This window comes from Struthio camelus, chromosome 2 (genome assembly GCF_040807025.1).
Source record: "Struthio camelus isolate bStrCam1 chromosome 2, bStrCam1.hap1, whole genome shotgun sequence".
NCBI classification, from domain to species: domain Eukaryota; kingdom Metazoa; phylum Chordata; class Aves; order Struthioniformes; family Struthionidae; genus Struthio; species Struthio camelus.
The window spans coordinates 156,691,429-156,710,350 of record NC_090943.1 but is presented as its reverse complement, the minus strand read 5'-3'; the positions used below and the strand labels follow the sequence as shown (position 1 = coordinate 156,710,350).

Sequence of the window (18,922 nt, the reverse complement as noted above, 5' to 3'; positions counted from 1 at the left end):
CGTGTATGGTTGTAGCACTCAACTTTGTGTTTGGAAGCGGTTCAGACATAAGCTTCTTCTTTGGTAACGTTTATGATGTTCTGGGCCCTGATTGCAACGGGTGCCATTTCTGGCATGATAGGAAAGCCAGAGATGGTCAAAAAATCTGCTCGGGCTTCGTCGGATCGTTGTTGTCTGATGGGGAAGTGAAAGTAATCAGCAAAAAGACGAGTTTTGTTGTGTCCAAAACCCAGAGGGTGATGTAAGAAAAATGCTTGGCTGACGCCTCTGGAGCCTATTTGAGTATCTAAAAGCATATTCTGGCAGAAATTTAAAAAACAGGATGTATTTGGCACTAGAAGAGTGTCAGGCACCCCTGCTTAGTCTAGCTAGCTAACAAACCACAGTTCGTCGGTAGTCTTTTTTGGCTATGTTTTTACAATATATATGTTTCTAAATGAAGTTCCTTTGAAATGATCTAAGTTCTGTGCATTTTAAAATGTTTTTGTATAATATTCAACTGTAATGACTCTTCTGCATGGCCACAAACTTTTGCATCGTGTAAACTGTACTATGTGCCACCTTTTTTAAAGCTAATGTAGTGCTTTGTGAAAAACAAGGTTCTGATCCTGTAAGTATGCCTGACTGGATTACTTCTTGTGGTGTTCTCTACTGTTTTACTGTTTAGCAAAAATAAGTAATAGCAAGCTCCTTGTTTAAAAGAAGTATTGGTTAACTAGTGAAAATAGTTCAAGGAGTTAAAAAGAAATGCATTGGCAAGCATTCAGGCTTGACCATGTGTATACCAAGTTTCAGAACTGTTCAATTTGAGACGGTCAAGATATGAAACCATAAAAAATGTGAGTAAATACTCTGCATATCAAGGGTTGTTATGCAATTACATGGTTTCAGTATGGTCCTTACTGAGGGAAAACAGTAGAGAGATCTACAGTGCGTGTTCAGGGAATAATTACAAACTTTCATAGCTTAATTACAAAATCATAATCCACTTGTTGCCTTGCTACTAGTAAAATACTAAAATGTGTGTATACCCTTCCGCCTGAGCGAAACCACTGCGGCTATAGATTTGTCAGAAAGTATCTGAAAACTTTGAAATCCCCCCGCCCCACACCCACACCCAATTTTGGCCTATCTCCAATTTATAAAAAGCTGAAATTATTTAAATAAAGTTTTCAGTACCAAAAAAAAAAAAAAAAAAGAGTTACGACTGGGCTGACAAAAACATGTGCCAAATTTCAGCCCAGTGTGGTTTGAGAAAATCATGATATTAAGTGCCCAGACCTAGGAATTGGACTGGAAATAGAGACAGACTCTTCATTAAGACTGGCCCCTTCAGGATTTGTGATTTTAATATAGTGGTTATAAGGCTCCAGGTGATTAAAGTTTGACTTAGTAGATACATATTTTAGCTATTTCGTTAGACCCTCTTGGCTTATTCTTCCAAGGATGTACAGGAAATTTTCATGGATAACTCCAATTAGTGCCCATGGCATTGATTGGAGACGGAAACATTTTTATTTGAGGCTCAAAGCCTCCTATGAGCGATTATGTCGATTTACCTTTTCTGGGCCACTCTTCAGAGACTGTTTAGCTGTTGTAAGTACGTGTTCACATTTAAAAAAGAGCAAAGGCTCGACAATATATTTCTTGAAAACGCTGGCCTAGATTCATGTTTAGCAAAGCACTTGAGCTCATGGCTAGATTTTATGGAGGCTGCGGGCCGTAGGTCCGCAGGTCTTGCCGAGTTGGAGCTGAAGCGACTATTCCTTTGCAGGACTACCCAGCAAAATAGCGATATTGGCCATTTTTACTGACCAGTGCAAAAGCTGAATATCCAAAGCCAAGCAGACTCATGCCTTAGAAGTATCATCACTAGGTTAACATTTAGCACAAAAAATAAATATTTAGATAATTCCTGTTGGACAATAGCCTTTTCAAAATTCCGTACATGGAAAGCGAAAGGCTAACTTTTTTTTGAGGAGCCCGAACTGATTTAGGAGAAGAAAATTCCAGGCAACACAGGCTTTTAAAAACAGCTTCCATTCTTTTCTTGCAAGCTCAATCAAGAGTCTCGCGTATATTGTGACAAGCAGCCCAGTTCTGTGGTTAGTGGCATCTGGGAGTCAGGAATACTTGGTCTGATTCTGCCACAGTCCTGTTTCATCCCAGAGAATCCATTTTAAAGCTGTTTGTCCCCCTTACAAAAGCTATTTAAAAAGCGAAAAGCTCAACAAAGTAAAAGCATTTAAGTTTTTGCAAAGGTGATTTAATTCTTTTAATTCATTAATGTACGGGATCTGTGTTGGAACACTTAGATAAGGGAATGATCTTTGTTGATTATCAGGTAAGGTCCTTAAACGTCACAGAAATGAGATCAGAAGGATAAAAAAAGATAAGACTTGCAATGTTCAGAACAGCATGTAGGACAAATGTACACATTTAACCTTAATTTTAGGGAATTCAGCTGAATCTGCTGCACGACTTTGGAATTTTAAAGAGATAAATAGTTTGTATTTACTAAGGAAGCACAGATACAGTTTTTTGATTTATGTAGCTATTTTATCTAGATATTTTGTAGCTCATTCCCAGCTAAAATCGTTAAATGATTTCATTGTGACTAATACCCAGTTTGAATTGGATCTTTCTGTAAAAAAAAGGAAAGAATAAACAAACTCTTTTCAATGTAAATAAACTCTTTTCAGCTCCTTTCTCTAAATAAACTCTTTTCCATGTGTTTACGATATACTAACTCCATATTCTTTGACGATGATTTCAAGGTTATTGCACCTTCTGTCCCCCGTTCAGGTGTGTGAGAATGCAGAGTATAAACTGGATTCCTCCCTATTATATTTTAAAAGACTTCCATGACTGTGTAGAGGTATTTTCCCAAGCTTAAGGAACGCAAACAGAAATGAAAGGGCGGAAAGACTCGCTCAGCTTAAGGCTCCACTTGTTTGATTCGGCACACCAAGAAATCCTAGGCTGACAGACAAAAAGTAGCAACGGAAAGGAACAGTTCTGCAGTTGTATCTGTATCCTGGCCGCACAAAGTCATTTCCAGTCGGAAACTTCTCACCCGCCAGGTCGACCAAACTGGGGTTGGTTTAGTGAAACGTTATTGTATTCTTAAGGAAACTATTTCAGCAGCCAGGTGAAATTTTGCAAGGGTACGCAACCGCAAAAAGAAGTAGGAGCTTCGGTGTGCTTGTAGGTGAACGTGCCTAGCCAGGGTGAGCTACCTCTCGTAGGCGCGGTAAGTTGGATGTTTGCATGAACTGCTGGTTAGTTCTTCCCCTACCCAAATTCAGAAGAAATGTAGCATGTTACTGCTTCTGATTTAGGAGGCAAAGTAGGGGATGATGTAAGGGGGTGCGAGAGAGATTATCTTCATGACAATCTAGTTTTTATTATATCACCTTAAAGTAGCACAACCTGCTATACTAATGAAATTGTGTTCTTGGTTTAAAAGGGCAATTGTTAGCCTGACTTTGTGCTCACTAAAAACATTTCCCCAATCTTGTTAAATTATTGCACTCGTTTCAGATTTTTATGGCTGTGCAGCTTACCAGCCCTCGTTTCTTTACGTTTCATTCATTTTCCTTGTATTGATGATTAATGGAGGATGTCGAACGTTAGAGTGAGCAGGCATCAGCAAATGCAAGATCATAATTAGTTTAGCTGACGAGGGCCTCTGATAGCACTTGCATCTGGATGGAAAAATTACCCTATAGGGAACTGGCTGCTCACCAGGTCTTTTTAGTGATACATTGTGAAACACCCGATGAATCAAATGCCCTTTCAATGCCAAGAAAGTGTTCCAGTCTTGAAGCCAAAATTATGTCTGCAGAAAGCTTTCCATTTGAAATGTATCAGAGTACAATTATAACCATTGTATTTTTTTGGCATGAGCACCGCTCTTCTACAGTATGGACTAAAGTTAAATAAATTACTTAAATTTTATGAAACCCTGAAATTTTGACTTATAGTGTTAGTAATTTTTAATTTATAATAAAATTAGTTTTCACCCAGGCTGTTTTTCCTTATACTCACCCATTCTTATCTTAGATGCTGAAGATTTGTTATTTAATTTTTTCCTTTGCAAAAAGGGAGCAGAGTAGAAATTCAGATTTTCTTTTCAGCAAAAGAATTCCATTTCCTGCTTATTAGTATTTGTGCCCACAAACACAGCCTGACTTTTGTTTAAATGAGAAGTTTAATGAAATCATTACTCTGTAGAAAGAATTTAATGAGCAATACTCATAAACGTGTCTACTTTTAAATATTCTTGGATCATTATTAAAGCTGATGAATGTGCAGCTCAGTCTGGTTAAAAATCAGTTTGTATTTAGGAGAGTTGTACTGTGTCTTTCTTTGCCTGGCTGAAATAAAATAAATAAATAAATAAATCCATTGATGAGACCATGTTTTCTGGGGTTTCGGATGAAGTTCAAAAGAGGTCTCGTTAAGAATACTGTACTTTTATTCGTTTGGCAGAGGTTACTCCTCATTCTTAGTGGGCTGTGGGAAATACATGGTCGTTTATGCTGGTTTGGTTTCAGAAGTAAGTGGGAAAGACTGGAACTGAATATCGTGTATGCTATTAATGAAGTATAATCTCTGTTAAAGGAATTAGTGTGACGCAGAAACAAACTGCAATTAATTAAAACGGTGGTGTTTGAGAATTCGTGTTAGTGATCACACTTTCAAATCAAGCGATCCAAAGAGAAGTAATCTGTTGTGAGCTGCGGGGAACAAAACAGGAGAAGTTCACAAAATGTTCTCCGTCGGCTCCCAGAGCGCTTGTCAGAGTCCGCTGTTTAGAAACCATCATTAAATGCACAAAACCTGAAGTTCAAAAAGTTAAAGCTGTTATGCTGAAAAGGCTTTGGTGTTTCACACACCTCATCCATCACTCCGGGGTTAATTATAATGAAAATCAGTGGTGCCTATTAAGCACAATTGAACCTGACCTCATTATGGGCAGTGTGGTTTTAGACTGTCATTGTTGCCAGTCCAGAGACAAAACTCCTGTGTTGATTTGTCCTAACTCCGCGGATCATGTGACTCACCTCTGACCTGTTTTTTTTTTTTTTTTTCCTGTGTGTTGTGTTTTTTTTTTTTCTTCCCTATTTCAGAGACGTAGAGGCTCGGGTGTTTTTTGTGCCAATTGCCTGACCACAAAGACCTCTCTCTGGCGAAAGAATGCAAATGGTGGATATGTATGCAATGCGTGTGGCCTCTACCAGAAGCTTCACTCGGTAGGAAGAACTTACTAGTTTGCTCAGTTAAAAAAAAGGGGGGGGGGGGGGGGAAGGTTACGCAGCGAAGCTGGGCAGCTGTGGTCTCGTCTGGTTGTGTGATTACTACCACTCCCTGGCCTGCAGTTAATTTCCTAACTGGCTTTTTCTATATGGTCACTTTGGGATCAGATGTGATTCATTACGAAACGAGCTGGGATGCTGTGGGTAGACGTGTTTGAGATCACCAGTGATGCATTTAATTATTTCGATACAAAATAAGAGGAAAATGATTTATTTTCTGGGAATTCCGTTTAAAGACATACAATATGCTGTGATGAAAGCTCTCTATATCCAAGAGCTCTTGTGTTCATAATTAAAAAAAAATTATTAAAGGTAGACATCACATCTGTATCAAAAATATCCCTGTGCTGTTTTTTTTTTTGTTTGTTTGTTTTCTCTCCTCTTTCCTTCTCTTCTCTTTTCAGTAAATTTCCTAGAGATATGGGTTGGCGTGGGGGCCGGGGGGTGTTTGGTTTTTTGGTTCTCTTTTTCTATGCAGTCCTTGTAGTCTGCTGCAGGACTCCGAAATAGCTCAACTTCCAAGGAAGCTTCTCGGTAGATAACACACATCTCTCAGTGAGAGAAAGATCCAGCATCCCTCTGGTCAGCCATGGCATACGTAATAAGCATGGATTATCCCCATTGCTTTTCATCTTATCGACACTTGGCTTCATCCTGAAAGATGTTGAATGATCTGATTCAGGTCCAGGAAAGGCATGCTTAAGTGTTTTCTTGGATCAGGGCCAAAGTGTTCAGGATCTTTTAGGATAAGTCCCAAAAGTCAAATTTGATCCCCACAAGCTTTAATAGAAGTACATGGGAGTGTCAGGTGAGCAGGATTTGAGTGGTTAATTAATGCATTGTTACAACATCCCTGTGAAAGCGAAAAATATTATTGTTTTTCAGGAAAGGAAACTGAGGCAACTTTTGGGTTTTGTTTTTGTTTTTGTTTTTTTTTTTTTTTTTTGCCATCAGCATAAGAATTTAGGCTAAGAGACAAAGTCAGAAATTGAAATTATGGTTCAGAGCACATATTTTTCAAAACATTTTTCAGAAGGTCCATTTTCAAAAAAACAAAACAAAACAAAAAACAAAAAACAATACACTTAGGAAGGTGTACTTCAAATGCCAAGTAGTACTTAGCACTCCAAGTGCCTGTCCCCATGGCTCTTTAAACATGAGGCATAAGCTCTTAAATCTATTAGTAATTTTTGTGAATTTTGCCATGAGTCTTGTGGGCAGGCCAGACAACAGTCCTGTTTATGCAAGTCCCTGTCCAGTATGCTTAATGGAAAAGAAGAAGATTCCAATTTTGTAAAGCAGCAAGACCATCACCAATCTGAACTGTCAGCTCTGCTCACTAAGTGCTGTCATTCTGAGGTCAATAACTGGTTTTTAGCTCCAAAGCAACCCAACCAATCAGATAAAATCTGAGTGGGAGATGGACTAGCATCTTGGTTGGGTCTTGCTGAAGGTAGCATCTTCCTGGGGAACTGTCTTAAGTTCTGGATATAATATCTGATTTAAGGAAAATTGATCAATGGTGAGCAACTACAAAAGTTTTGAAGGAGGACTGTATTGCTTTGCAACATTAATTTGATGTCTGGGTCCAGTTTATTTGTAGATCTTCCATGCACCTCCTCCATTATTCCTTTTTCATATTTTTTCTAAACTATAGTGTGGCACTTTACATGAGTATTAGTATAACGTACTCCATAGATTAAAATTACTGGAATCAGTCTTTGAATTCAAAAACATAGCCCAGATAATTCTCACGATTCATTAGAAACAAAGTAATATGCTTCCAACAATAATAATTAACAGTAGATTGTCAAACTGTAATTTATATGTATGGAAAGCGAGAAGATGACACTTTTAGCTCTACTGTTCAAGTATGGCGATAAGCTGTCATTCAGTGGACACTGACATTAGTACTTTTAGATGAACTTTGACCAAGGGCTATGAGTTTAATTAAGCCTCCACTCTGCTGTGGTATGATAGCAACTCCATTGCAAGTTGAAGTCTGAAATAATCAAAGAAATCCCTCACTTGGGACACCTTTGAACAGTCAAATGCAAAGAGATGCTAATTTGGATGGCACAAAAAAGATAAAAAATATTACAGTAATTATTCATCATGTATATTTTTGAATTAAGGAACATAGGATGATACAATTTTTAGATAAAGGCCTGAAATTGTAAAAATTTAGGGGAACAAACAGAACTGTTCCCTTTTGTAACCCTGTTAAATTAAATTATGATACATAGCTGAGTAAAATTATTCACATACAGTCATTTGCAGGTTTATGCATTTCACAGCTAGCTTTTGTTTGGGCTGTCACTATCTAGAACCACAGTCCCGTTAACAAGTCAATACTCAAGAAAGTGTACAATGCATTTATCTCTAAGGAACCTTATTTTACTCTTCTTTAACAGGAAGAAAAATTGGTGGTCTCTCAGATACTACTGAATGATAATGACTGACAAATATTAGCATCATAGTGTTTCCCACTAATTCACATTTCTGTTTCTATGATATCATTAAACAGTTTTTCAACATGTTTTCAAGAATGTTCCATCTACCTATTGGCCATTTAAGTGAAACACCTAATTTTTTCACATTTCTCTCTGTGGATGCAAATAACTATGTTAAAAATTGTGAAAATATTCAAATAGTCAATTTAAAAAATATATATATTCTTTAGTGAAAGAAGATGCCTCCAGTTCACTGCAAACATGCATACACTGTTCACGTTTGCTGATGGAGAAAGATACACCCCTGTCTCCCCAGAATAATGCATTGACCATTTATATTGTGGTTCTGTCCCTCATTTCTGAACGGTTCTAACCGGGCCTTGGATAACTAGATTTTTTCCATTTGATTCCGTGGCCACATCCTCAAACCACCTCAGCAAGAAGCTACATCATATTATTCTAAGATTAGACATACATGTTCTGATCATGGACAGGTCACACTCATTTCCCATTGTAGCTAGGAAGGCTAATCACAGCAATTTACTGAGCTATCCAGTTAATTTTGTGATATTTTTAAAAATTGTTACTCATATAGTTGTGGGAAGGTGATTGCCAACTGATATACAGATGACAAAAATATCCGTATTTGTGATCATACTTGAAATGTAATTTATGATATATAATTAAGGATCTGAAATACACGGGCCCTTTTAAAAACAAAATTCTGGCAATGTTTCCACTATTTTCCAAATTGAATACCCCACTGAAGATCAATAAAAGAGCTCAAACGTTTCTGTCCGCTTTAATTGCAAACAAATACAGAATTTTCCTATCTGCACTTTGCGCCTGTAAGTAATGAAAACAGAGTAATCGCTCCATTCAGCTAGAGACTACTCATAGTTGTACAGTCATTTACATACTGAAGTATTTTTAAGTCGAACCTACAGCCTTTAACTCCAGTGGCATTTAACTTTGAAACAAGTGTGTGGGGGCCCTTAATTGTAGTCCCAAAGATGTTTCTTTTAACTGCTTGCCGGATCAGGCACCATACCTGTAACATGAAGAATAAGAATAAAAGTACTTACAGACTGTCAAAAGGATATCCAGAAGCGACATGAAATTGCTCTGTAATGTATCAATAAGAGGTTAATAGCAGATCAGTAACATTCTGCATTCTTACACAGCATGTCAGGAAGAAAGCGTTACGTGACCAAATGGGGAAGTGACACTGAGTTTCTATTAGAGAGTATATTCCTACTCGTGCATGTTATTTGGCTATTGATGAAGCAAACCATAAACTTTATTTTTACAGAATTTACATTAAAAAATTCTAATTTTATCTGAACATTGTTTTGCCTCAAGTTAGGCTTGCTTTGATCTGCTCGAGCACATTGGTTCAAATGCTGTTTTTCTGATAAGTTGAAATTGTACTCATTAAGAATCTAAATCAAAGTGTATACTTCTCCTAATTTAGAGTTTTAATAGAAAGTTAAATCTTAACAAGTAGCTATGCTGGCTAAAATGTAGTTAACCATTAAGAATGGGCCCACCTCAGGGAAATAAATAGGTGAAAGAAGAGAAGAAGATTGCAAGTCCAGAGAGAAACTAGATCTCTACAAATAATAGAGTGAGCTCTCTTCCAGCTCTGGATATTTTTATATTAATTCAAAGTTATGAACATATATAAATTATATCACATTCAAGGTACAAATTGTTTTGAGTATTGACTTTAGGCCAAAATTTAATCTGCACTTTAGAACAATGTTAAAAAGAAAATTTCCAAATAAACATATAAGTGGAATACTGTGTGGGGCACTCTTCTGGCCTCCAACCAAAACAGGATTATGTGTGCAGTTGGATGAGACAAATGGCAACTGCCAGCACACCAAACTGAATGACTTTTAGGTAGTTTTTGTTGTTTTAACATCTGCCCAGTAGAGCAACACATACCGATGTTACAGCACCATCTTTCATTCACATACCATTGCCTTCCTGTTGAGGGGCCTTTCAAAGAGGTCTGGCTGCTGTCCTTCCTCAAACTTTTTTTTTTCCTCTCATACAAACGTATTTTCAGTTCTCATCTAAATAGGCCACCTACCCTGAAGTGGTGTGAGGAAGTAGCAAATGGATACATAAGTCTCCACTTCTTTCTTGCCTCTCTGCCTCTTCCTCGCTGTCTTTTTCTTTACAGCCCCATCTTTCTGTCCTTCAGGGGCTGCCTTTGCCCCCTCCTGACTTCTAGCTAAACATCAACAACATTTAGAAAGAATACAATAGGGATCAAAGAGGAGGAGGTGGCACTGAAGTCCCAGGCAGACATTTTGGTGCTTAGGAAAACGTTACCTGGGTTTTCTTCTCAGTCTTCAGTGGTCTCCCTCCGGGGGGCGGGTGGGGGGGTCCACCACAGTGGACCTGCAGCCCTTTTGCTGGGTGACAGTGGTGGTTGTGTGCAAGCCCTATATTTGCTTCCATTTTCTAACCATGTCAAAGAGGGGTGGGTGCCAAGGTAAGTGTTATTCTTGCCCAATTCTTGTCGAAGTGTGATCTGCAGAAACCCCTGACTGATACTGGCTTCTGTGTCATGGTACATGGAGTATTGCTAATGCAGAGGACCATGCATCTCCCACCTCATCCACACTCTCAGCACCCTCTTTCCTCCCGCTCCCACTCCCCCGAATAATAAATGCTTTGACAGAGTGGGTACTTCATGCCTTTTTAAGTAAACAGGAATAGTATGTCTGAGATGCTTGACTTAATGAGATAAAATTACTTTTAACCTGAGGAGCCAGGTGCCAGCATTTTGGTTGACCTTTCTAATGTGTTAAAAATAGTATTCCGAAGCTCTCTTGTAGTATGGCTCTTCACCAAAAAAGAAAAAAGAAACAAAAATTAATTTGCGTGAATGTTGTCTCTCAGATGTGTTTAATGTCTCTCGTTTTTTTTTTCCTTTTGTTTATTATGTGTCTGGTTCCATGCAGACTCCCAGGCCTTTAAACATCATTAAGCAGAACAATGGTGAGCAGATCATTAGGAGACGAACAAGAAAGCGCCTTAACCCGGAGGCACTTCAGGCTGAGCAGCTAAACAAACAGCAGAGGGGTAGCAGTGAGGAGCAAGTCAACGGAAGCCCCTTAGAGAGGAGGTCAGAGGATCACTTAACTGAAGGTCATCAGAGAGAAATTCAGCTTCCTAGCCTCAGTAAATATGAGGCCCAAGGTTCATTGACTAAAAGCCATTCTGCTCAGCAGCCAATATTGGTCAGCCAAACTCTGGATATTCACAAAAGGATGCAACCTTTGCACATTCAGATAAAAAGTCCTCAGGAAAGTACTGGAGACCCAGGAAACAGTTCATCGATATCAGAAGGGAAAGGAAGCTCCGAGAGAGGCAGCCCAATAGAAAAATACATGAGACCTGCAAAACACCCAAACTATTCACCACCTGGAAGCCCTATTGAAAAATACCAGTACCCACTTTTTGGACTTCCATTTGTACACAATGACTTTCAGAGTGAAGCTGACTGGCTGAGATTCTGGAGTAAATATAAGCTGTCTGTTCCTGGGAATCCACACTACTTGAGTCATGTGCCTGGCCTACCAAATCCTTGCCAAAACTATGTGCCTTATCCCACCTTTAATCTGCCTCCTCATTTTTCAGCTGTCGGATCAGACAATGACATTCCTCTAGATTTGGCGATAAAGCATTCCAGACCTGGGCCAACTGCAAACGGTGCCTCCAAGGAAAAGAGTAAGGCACCACCAAATGTAAAAAATGAAGGTCCCTTGAATGTAGTAAAAACAGAGAAAGTTGATAGAAGTACTCAAGATGAACTTTCTACCAAGTGTGTGCACTGTGGCATTGTCTTTCTGGATGAAGTGATGTATGCTTTGCATATGAGTTGCCATGGTGACAGTGGACCTTTCCAGTGCAGCATATGCCAGCATCTTTGCACGGACAAGTATGACTTCACAACTCACATCCAGAGGGGCCTACACAGGAACAATGCACAAGCTGAAAAGAATGGAAAACCTAAAGAGTAAACCTTAGCACTTAGCACAATTAAACAGAAATAGGTTTCCTTGATGGGAATTCAATAGCTTGTAATGTCTTGTGAAGACCTATAAAGCACTTCATATAGAGAGCATGCCTTATCAAATCCCTTGTTCTTTTCTTTTTCTTTTCTTCTTCTTCCGTTTGTTTTTTCCTTTTTTTTTTTTATTTTTTTATGAGTGGGTTACCAAGAAAGAAAAGAACATTTGGATGGTGGCCAGAAAGGGGAGAAAAGATAATTTTATGGAATATGGCCCACCAAAGCTAGCCAGAATGCAGTGAATCATGGCAAATAACCTTGAGAAAATTTTACCGAACAATTAATACCTTTGCTATTGTGTAAGAGACATAACTGGCAAGAATGCAAAGATGTGTATATGTATATACTGCTGCAGGGGTATAGTGAACATATGCACATTGTATATAAGAACTAGACTCGTTAAATATACAGATGTTAAAAGGTCATTTTCTCTTCTTTAATTTGGGCTAATTTCTGCCCTACAACATGCCTTAGTATCACTTTGTTCTCAAAGCTTTGGCAGTAATTTCGTCTAGATGTTTCTCAGACTCGGCTGATTTTTAGCTACCGTTTTATCACTACATTCTTTCTGGCACACTTTAGTCTAGGAAAACCATTTTGTTCAAATGAAGTGTCTCTAATACAGAAGCCACACTCCGGGTTTAATTTGCATAGAACAAGGTAACCTGCTGTATTTTATTTTAATATATTTTTAATATATTACATTTCTAAACCTTAAAATCTAAGGTTACTTCTCCACAGGCTTAACATTGCTATACATACCAGTCAATCCCTTCAGTAGACTTATACCAGCTTTTGCTAAGTAGCATTAAATGTCTTCATAGTACTTTTTAATACTTAAAGCTTTGTAAAAACTATCCATGAAGGGAAAGCTCCTCAGCATAACTGCTCAGGGAAATAGGGCTAAATAACTAAATATTAAATAATTGGTTAAAGGTGCTGTTAGACGAGCCTCCATGCTTGCTACAAGGGTGTACAAGAACTGACTTTAATCATTTTCATTATAGTGTCCCAACCAGTAGTTTATTATTTTGCCACGGGGATGTAGAAGATATTACAAGCTACTGGATGCACTGTCAGATTAACTTATTTCATTAAAGAAGTTGGGAGAACAAATAGAAAAAACCTTATTTTTCTAGTAAATATTAATGTATTACATTTCAAATAATGGTGCCTGACATATTGAATAATTATTTTCTACAGTGTACGTATGCAACAAAGATATTCCATCATGCATTAGAGTCAGTTCTGGCTCTGCCTCGCTGTTTACATTTGCAAATGTAGCAAACAAGGTAATGAAGCAACTATTTCTATTGCAGTAGGTATCTTTTTTTCTGTGTGTGTGCATTAAAGTTGTAAACGATAACATGAAATGAATGAAATTTGTTGATATTAATGGTATGGAAAAACAAGAAGGAAATGAAAATATTTTTATGCCTACTTAGGAAAAAAAGGGTAGCACTATTCATTCCAAGTACTTTTGTATTCTTAAGCTCTTAACTCACATTGTTATGCTTAAAATGATAAACATATATCCTCTTTTTATTGCTTTGTCTGTGTTTCAGAAGAAACATTTCAGAAATTATTTTGATAAGTGCTGTTTGACGATGCAGCACTGATGTTTTATTGCATTCTGTAGTAGCATTGCACTCCATTTTTACAATATTATGCGGTTGCTTTTTTGTTTTGTTTGGGTTTGTTTCTTTTTCGCAGTGCAGGGTCTTAGTTCCTTGTGGTTGGATGGCAGGTGTAGCTCAACTGGTTCATGAATGTTGCAGCGAATGAAGTTTAAAATGTCTTTCTGATATTATGTTGTCTTTTATTTCTCCATTCATGCATTTTATTTTTTAAAATGTTCTATAAAAATATCTCTGGACTAAGTCCTCACTCGAGATTATATGTAAAGGGTCCTGTTCTGATCTCACTTACATGCCGCCTTTCTCAGATTTTCATGTAATTGAAACTAAAGCATCATAAAAAAAAAAAATTCTTGTATTTAACTTACCTGAGTCTCACCACTCTCCCTTCTAGAATTTGGCGCACTTATAAGATACTTAACCAGATAGACTGGGAGGTGGAAGATAAAAGGAGAGGTAAAAGGAAATGTCTTATAGGGGTTGGCAAAAGTAAAAACAGGGAGGAACTGGCCTAAACATTCAGCACTTTGATAGTCTTTTGGAAAATAATGTGCCTAAAGCAGCCTGCAACAAACATCACCATGCATGAGAAGCACTTACACAGCTGACCACCAAAGGTCTCGCTGACCTTGGCAGTATTTTAGGTGTTACATTTTTGCACAGATGAAACGTTATTGCACGGTTTCTCTGATTTGTTAGGCACAAACAGGCTATTGTTCAGCGCTTTAGGCTTGCAGTCCTTCCTGCTCCACCCATTGCTTCTATACTGGTGAGCAGCGTACAGAAAATCCCACTCAATCTGCTCATGGTTGAGTTCTATAACCCTTTAATAGTGTTCTAGGTTAGCAAAGGATATTGGGCCACATTCTTCTTCCTCTATTTTTAGGTGAATCTCCTGCTTGATACCAGTGCCGGACAATGTCTGGTTATGTTTTTACTATTGTTCTCCAATAATAAGTTCTGACTTGGTTTTTGTTGATTTATTTTTGTTGGGTATTTTTTGTTTCTGTTTTTTTTTTTTTCTTTTCTATGGGAACTGAAATAGATTGCCCTCGTTTTGTTATGTCAGGGTCCAGTGTGTGTCCTTTCCAGCTTTTCCAAGAAACATGTTAGGCTCACTTAGCAGTGATTTTATTGGCTTCAGAGGTAGCTGCCTGCCAGTTATCAGTAGTTACTGTTTTGACTTACTTCTTCCAAGACCTACCGGTTCCTCTGGCTTCTTCATTGGTGGAAGCTGCATCTTCATGGCAAAATATTTTGTAGGGGACATGCGCATTATAAGACTTGAGCACCACCCTGTACTTCACAACACCTCTTCCTAAGCTCAGAAGCAGAGTCCAATAGGGGGAAATACACATATCAGGGTTTGGGGATGAGTAGAAATAAAAACTTATGAGTGCAAAGAACAAGACAAAATTCTGAATTGTTATTGCACCTTGATAGTACAAATAAAATTTGAAACAAAATTTGATTGTTCTTACCATGACATATTGAGATGTTCTGAGGTATCTGCTTTGTAAGAAATGGGACTTTGTCCTGATCTGTTCTCTTTGATTACACTTTTTTTTTTTTTCTGGGAGGAGGGACATTGATTTATTCTTATCAAAAGAGATGTAATTCCATCCCTCTTCCTAACCCCTTCAGAATGAATATTAATCAAAAGAAAAATAAGTCTTGAAATTGAAAATGAAAATTCTTATTTAATTCTTATTCAGGTGGAAATCAGTGCTAGCATTAATTACTGCACCCACAGCATTTTGGTCTATTTACAGCACTAAAATTAAACTTTCAAAAGAATCATTCTTTGTCCTCAATTTCCAAGCATCTTCATGATGTTGTACTGCTCTTTAAAATGAGTGGTTGTTGGAGATCTGAAAATGTATCTCAGATTGGACCTCAAAATATATAGATTGTTTGAAAACACAGGTTTTGCTGCATCTGCCATTAATCAGCTTGCAGAATAGTAACAAAGTGTCCATTTACTTAACGATTAACACTGCATAGCTGGAACTGAGATGCAGTATCTTCTGCTAACTGAACTCTCTATCATTTTTCACTTCATAACTGCTGCCTCTGGATTAATACAGTGGAAGGTGAAGATTTTCCAGAGCACAGTTAGCATTTAGGTGCTAAACTCAAACTGCCTTCCAAAAGAAGTTTTGCACCTAATTGCCGCTTGTGCTGACGAAACGTTCCTCTTAAATTTTCATAGACCCACCAGAAAGCATGAGGGATGCTGCATACGCTGTGTCTTGTTCGTTTGTTTCTTTCTTTGTTTTTGGAGGGGGGAGCTAAAAATCTAGTATTGCATAATGTGTCCATTTTAAGAGAGGGACGAAGGAGACACCTCAAAAAGGTGGGGCACGCTGTGCGTAAGAGATTATTTTTGCAGTTAGAAGGGCAGCAGGACAAACGCGACCAGTGCTAAAATGTACGCAGTGCTAAAACGTAGTGCTTGTGCAGTGGGGAGCCCTGACTGGGCAGCTGCGGATAGGGACTGCTCAGTTCAGGGACAGACTTTCAAGCCTGTCTTTGGACAAGACAAAGATTGCTTTTTAGTCATAACCACCTTGTGTTTTGTGCCGAGGATATTGCCTACCATCTGCTTTTTTGCCCAGCGTGTATAAATGTATTCCCCTTCTTGCTCCTGTATTGATTTTTCTTGGCTGACTTAACATGCTAATTCCTAATACTGGTCAGGAAAAGCCAAAGAGATTAGAAGTTCACTTCTGTTCAGCCAGAAGGGTAGATACATTTCCCTCTGCTTCTGTGGAGACAGTTATGCTTGGCAAAGCACAGCGAGCAATTTGTCGGCCTATCCCAGTTGTGATAGATAAGCGAGAAATCCTTTAGAAACTTTTCCATAAAGTTAAGATGGGCCAAGGAGAATGATCTGCATAATTTCCTCACCCCAGAGTAGGATCCCTCCCGACCCTCTCCTTCACGATGTAACTTGATGCAGCCAGCTCTGAAAAGCTGGCAGTTGGTGAGATGCTACCTGTATAATAATCACGTAGGTCCTGATTTACCTCTTTTTAAAAGGACAAAAGAAAATATTGTCATGGCTCCCAACCAGATAAATACTGGTTTCTTTTTGCTTGTTTGGATACACACTGTAAAGTAAAATGCTAGGAGTAAACATTGTAACGGCAACCACAGTTTTCCATGCTGTGTCCTGTAATTTTGGTTTCTGAGCTCTATGCAGAAGGAGAACAGGAGAAAAGGAAACATCTCAAAATGCCATTGTAAATTTAGCTTATAAAAAATTCACCAGCAGGAAAAGGAAAAAAAAAAGTACTTTATAAAGAATGACTTCATGTTGCTAAAAACCATCTTTAAACTTGTCGCCCTGATTTGACTCTAGAATGTTGGCTCTTATTGTTTTGTCCTTACAAGACATGGATGTGTTTTTTGTTCTGTTTTGTTTTGGGTTTTTTTGTTTTGTTTTGTTTTGTTTTTTGGTTTTCATAGTGCATGTTCATTTCTACTCACAAACATGTTCTTGGTGTATTTCTTATGCAAACAATCTTCAGGCAGCAAAGATGTCTGTTACATCTAAACTTGAATAATAAAGTTTTACCACCAGTTATAAATCAGATTCATGTCATTGTTTCTGGGGTGAATGCACTGTCATAATATTACTACAGTCTAATGAGCCTGGGATAAAAGCAACCCTGAGTCGAGCTCTTCTGAGAGAGTGACTTGGCCTGATGGCATCTGTGAGTAACAGCTGGTAGTTTCCAAAAGGCAGAGGCAGGATTGCCCAAACAATAAATGCGTGAAAAGCTGAGGAGCCCCTTCAAGTATACATTAGTCCTAGTGCGGTCCTTCTGCGTTGATGGCTCCAGATGTGATCCAAAACTCACTCAAGGAAAAGATTTAGAGTGAAAGCCTGTTTCGGTGGAGCTTGAACTCTTTAAATACTCCAGTGGCCTGGCATTACATTACTGGTTTTAGTTCTGCTGCCCCAAAGAAGGGCAAATATTGGAATAATTTTGAGAAACAACTCTGAGAAAGGCTGATACTGAAATGTGAGCAGTATTCTGAATTCACAGTTCTACCTTTTTCACAAAGTCCACCATGGTCTTTAAGCAATCCCTATTCTCAGGGTGGTGGCTTTACATCATGCCCGCGGATCGTCCAGGAAATCCCGCTCACTAGCATCGCACCGGTCACTGAATCAGCAGTGACTCAAGAACCGAGAGTGCCACCTACAAAGCTGCCACCACCACTTCCTCCGGCAGCCTTGGAGGTTTCCTCAGAGATCTTCAATCTCAGCCCTGACCAGATCAACTCAGTCTGGCGTTGATGCTCTGATGAGCTCACAGCCCATGGTGGTGTGGCTCCGGGCCATCATTTCCATTATGCTGCAATTTCCTTTCTCCATAGGTTTTGTTTCATCTCCATGGCTGAAACACTGTTCGCTCTCATACAAAATAACATCTTAAAGTAGTATGAAATGGTAAAATCTGTTTATACTCTTAGAGTGCAAACATTCTAGAGCTCAATTTTAAAAGTGCTGTGCCAGAAGTAATCCTCCCCCCCACCCCCCAATTCATTCTGCCAGGGAATTCAAATGCAGACCCTAAGTGTTTTAGGTCTCTCTTTCATTTCCTGTGATTAATAAAAACAATAACTGTAGCAAAGAAAAAAAGCAACCAAAAAGCTTTCAAAGGTATCGGGGGGCACCAGTTTTAGAGATATCAACTTCTTTATGCATTAAAAAAAAATATATAAGCAAAAGTCGATGAAAAGAAATAGTATAAGCTTATGTGTATATATAGTTAAAATTAAATAATCAAATATTTTCACCTGTTACAGGAACATCTTTTGAGGATAACAAGATTTACTCCAGATTTGCTTTCTTATTATAGAACTATCTTCTGATGCAGTCTGTCTTTAATCAGAATTAAAAAGTGTTTCATATCGCACTGCTGTCTCCATATTCTTATGTGAGCTCCTAATAGCAGGAGCTGATGACCTCACATTTTCCTTTGGGTCTGTATAGCCCACTTGCAGTGCCAATGCCTTCCTCTTATAACAGCAGCCCCACACGCAAGTAGCTCATATAAATGCACATTGACGTTGTTATCAGGTCTTTATACGCGATTACAAGTTTTAAATTTGTGCTAAGAATCTAGGGACTTCTTGTTCTAACAGCAGTGTCCTTGATTATTTCCTATTTAGCTTTTACTACTGCCAAATCTTGACATAGGTCAGAACTGTACTGTCCCAGCTATAGCCAGACGCAGAATGTAAAAGATAGTCCATCAGCAGCTGGTAGTGAGTCCTGAGACTGGTGACAGAAGATTTACAAAAGCATAAAGTCAACAATAAGAAAAAAAAAGTAAAAGATTAGGAGCTGAGGAATAAGAAAATTGACAAAACGAACAAAATAATAAGTAAGTAGCATGCATTTTT

General features: G+C 38.3%; 1 protein-coding gene across 8 annotated transcripts in view; it reads left to right on the top strand.

Moving 5' to 3' along the window:
• Positions 1-17,091, top strand: part of TRPS1 (transcriptional repressor GATA binding 1) — a 223,171-nt gene extending 206,080 nt beyond the window's left edge. For 6 of the 8 annotated variants that reach the window (XM_068933142.1, XM_068933147.1, XM_068933143.1 and 3 more), the window contains 2 exons: positions 5,136-5,258; positions 10,753-17,085. In XM_068933142.1, coding sequence (XP_068789243.1) covers positions 5,136-5,258; positions 10,753-11,814 — 1,185 coding nt within the window. In that variant the 3' untranslated portion in view covers positions 11,815-17,085. Of the gene's footprint in view, positions 1-5,135; positions 5,259-10,752 lie in introns of all 8 variants that reach the window. The other 2 variants (XM_068933148.1, XM_068933149.1) reach the window with 1 other exon arrangement.
• Positions 17,092-18,922: the final 1,831 nt, after the last annotated feature.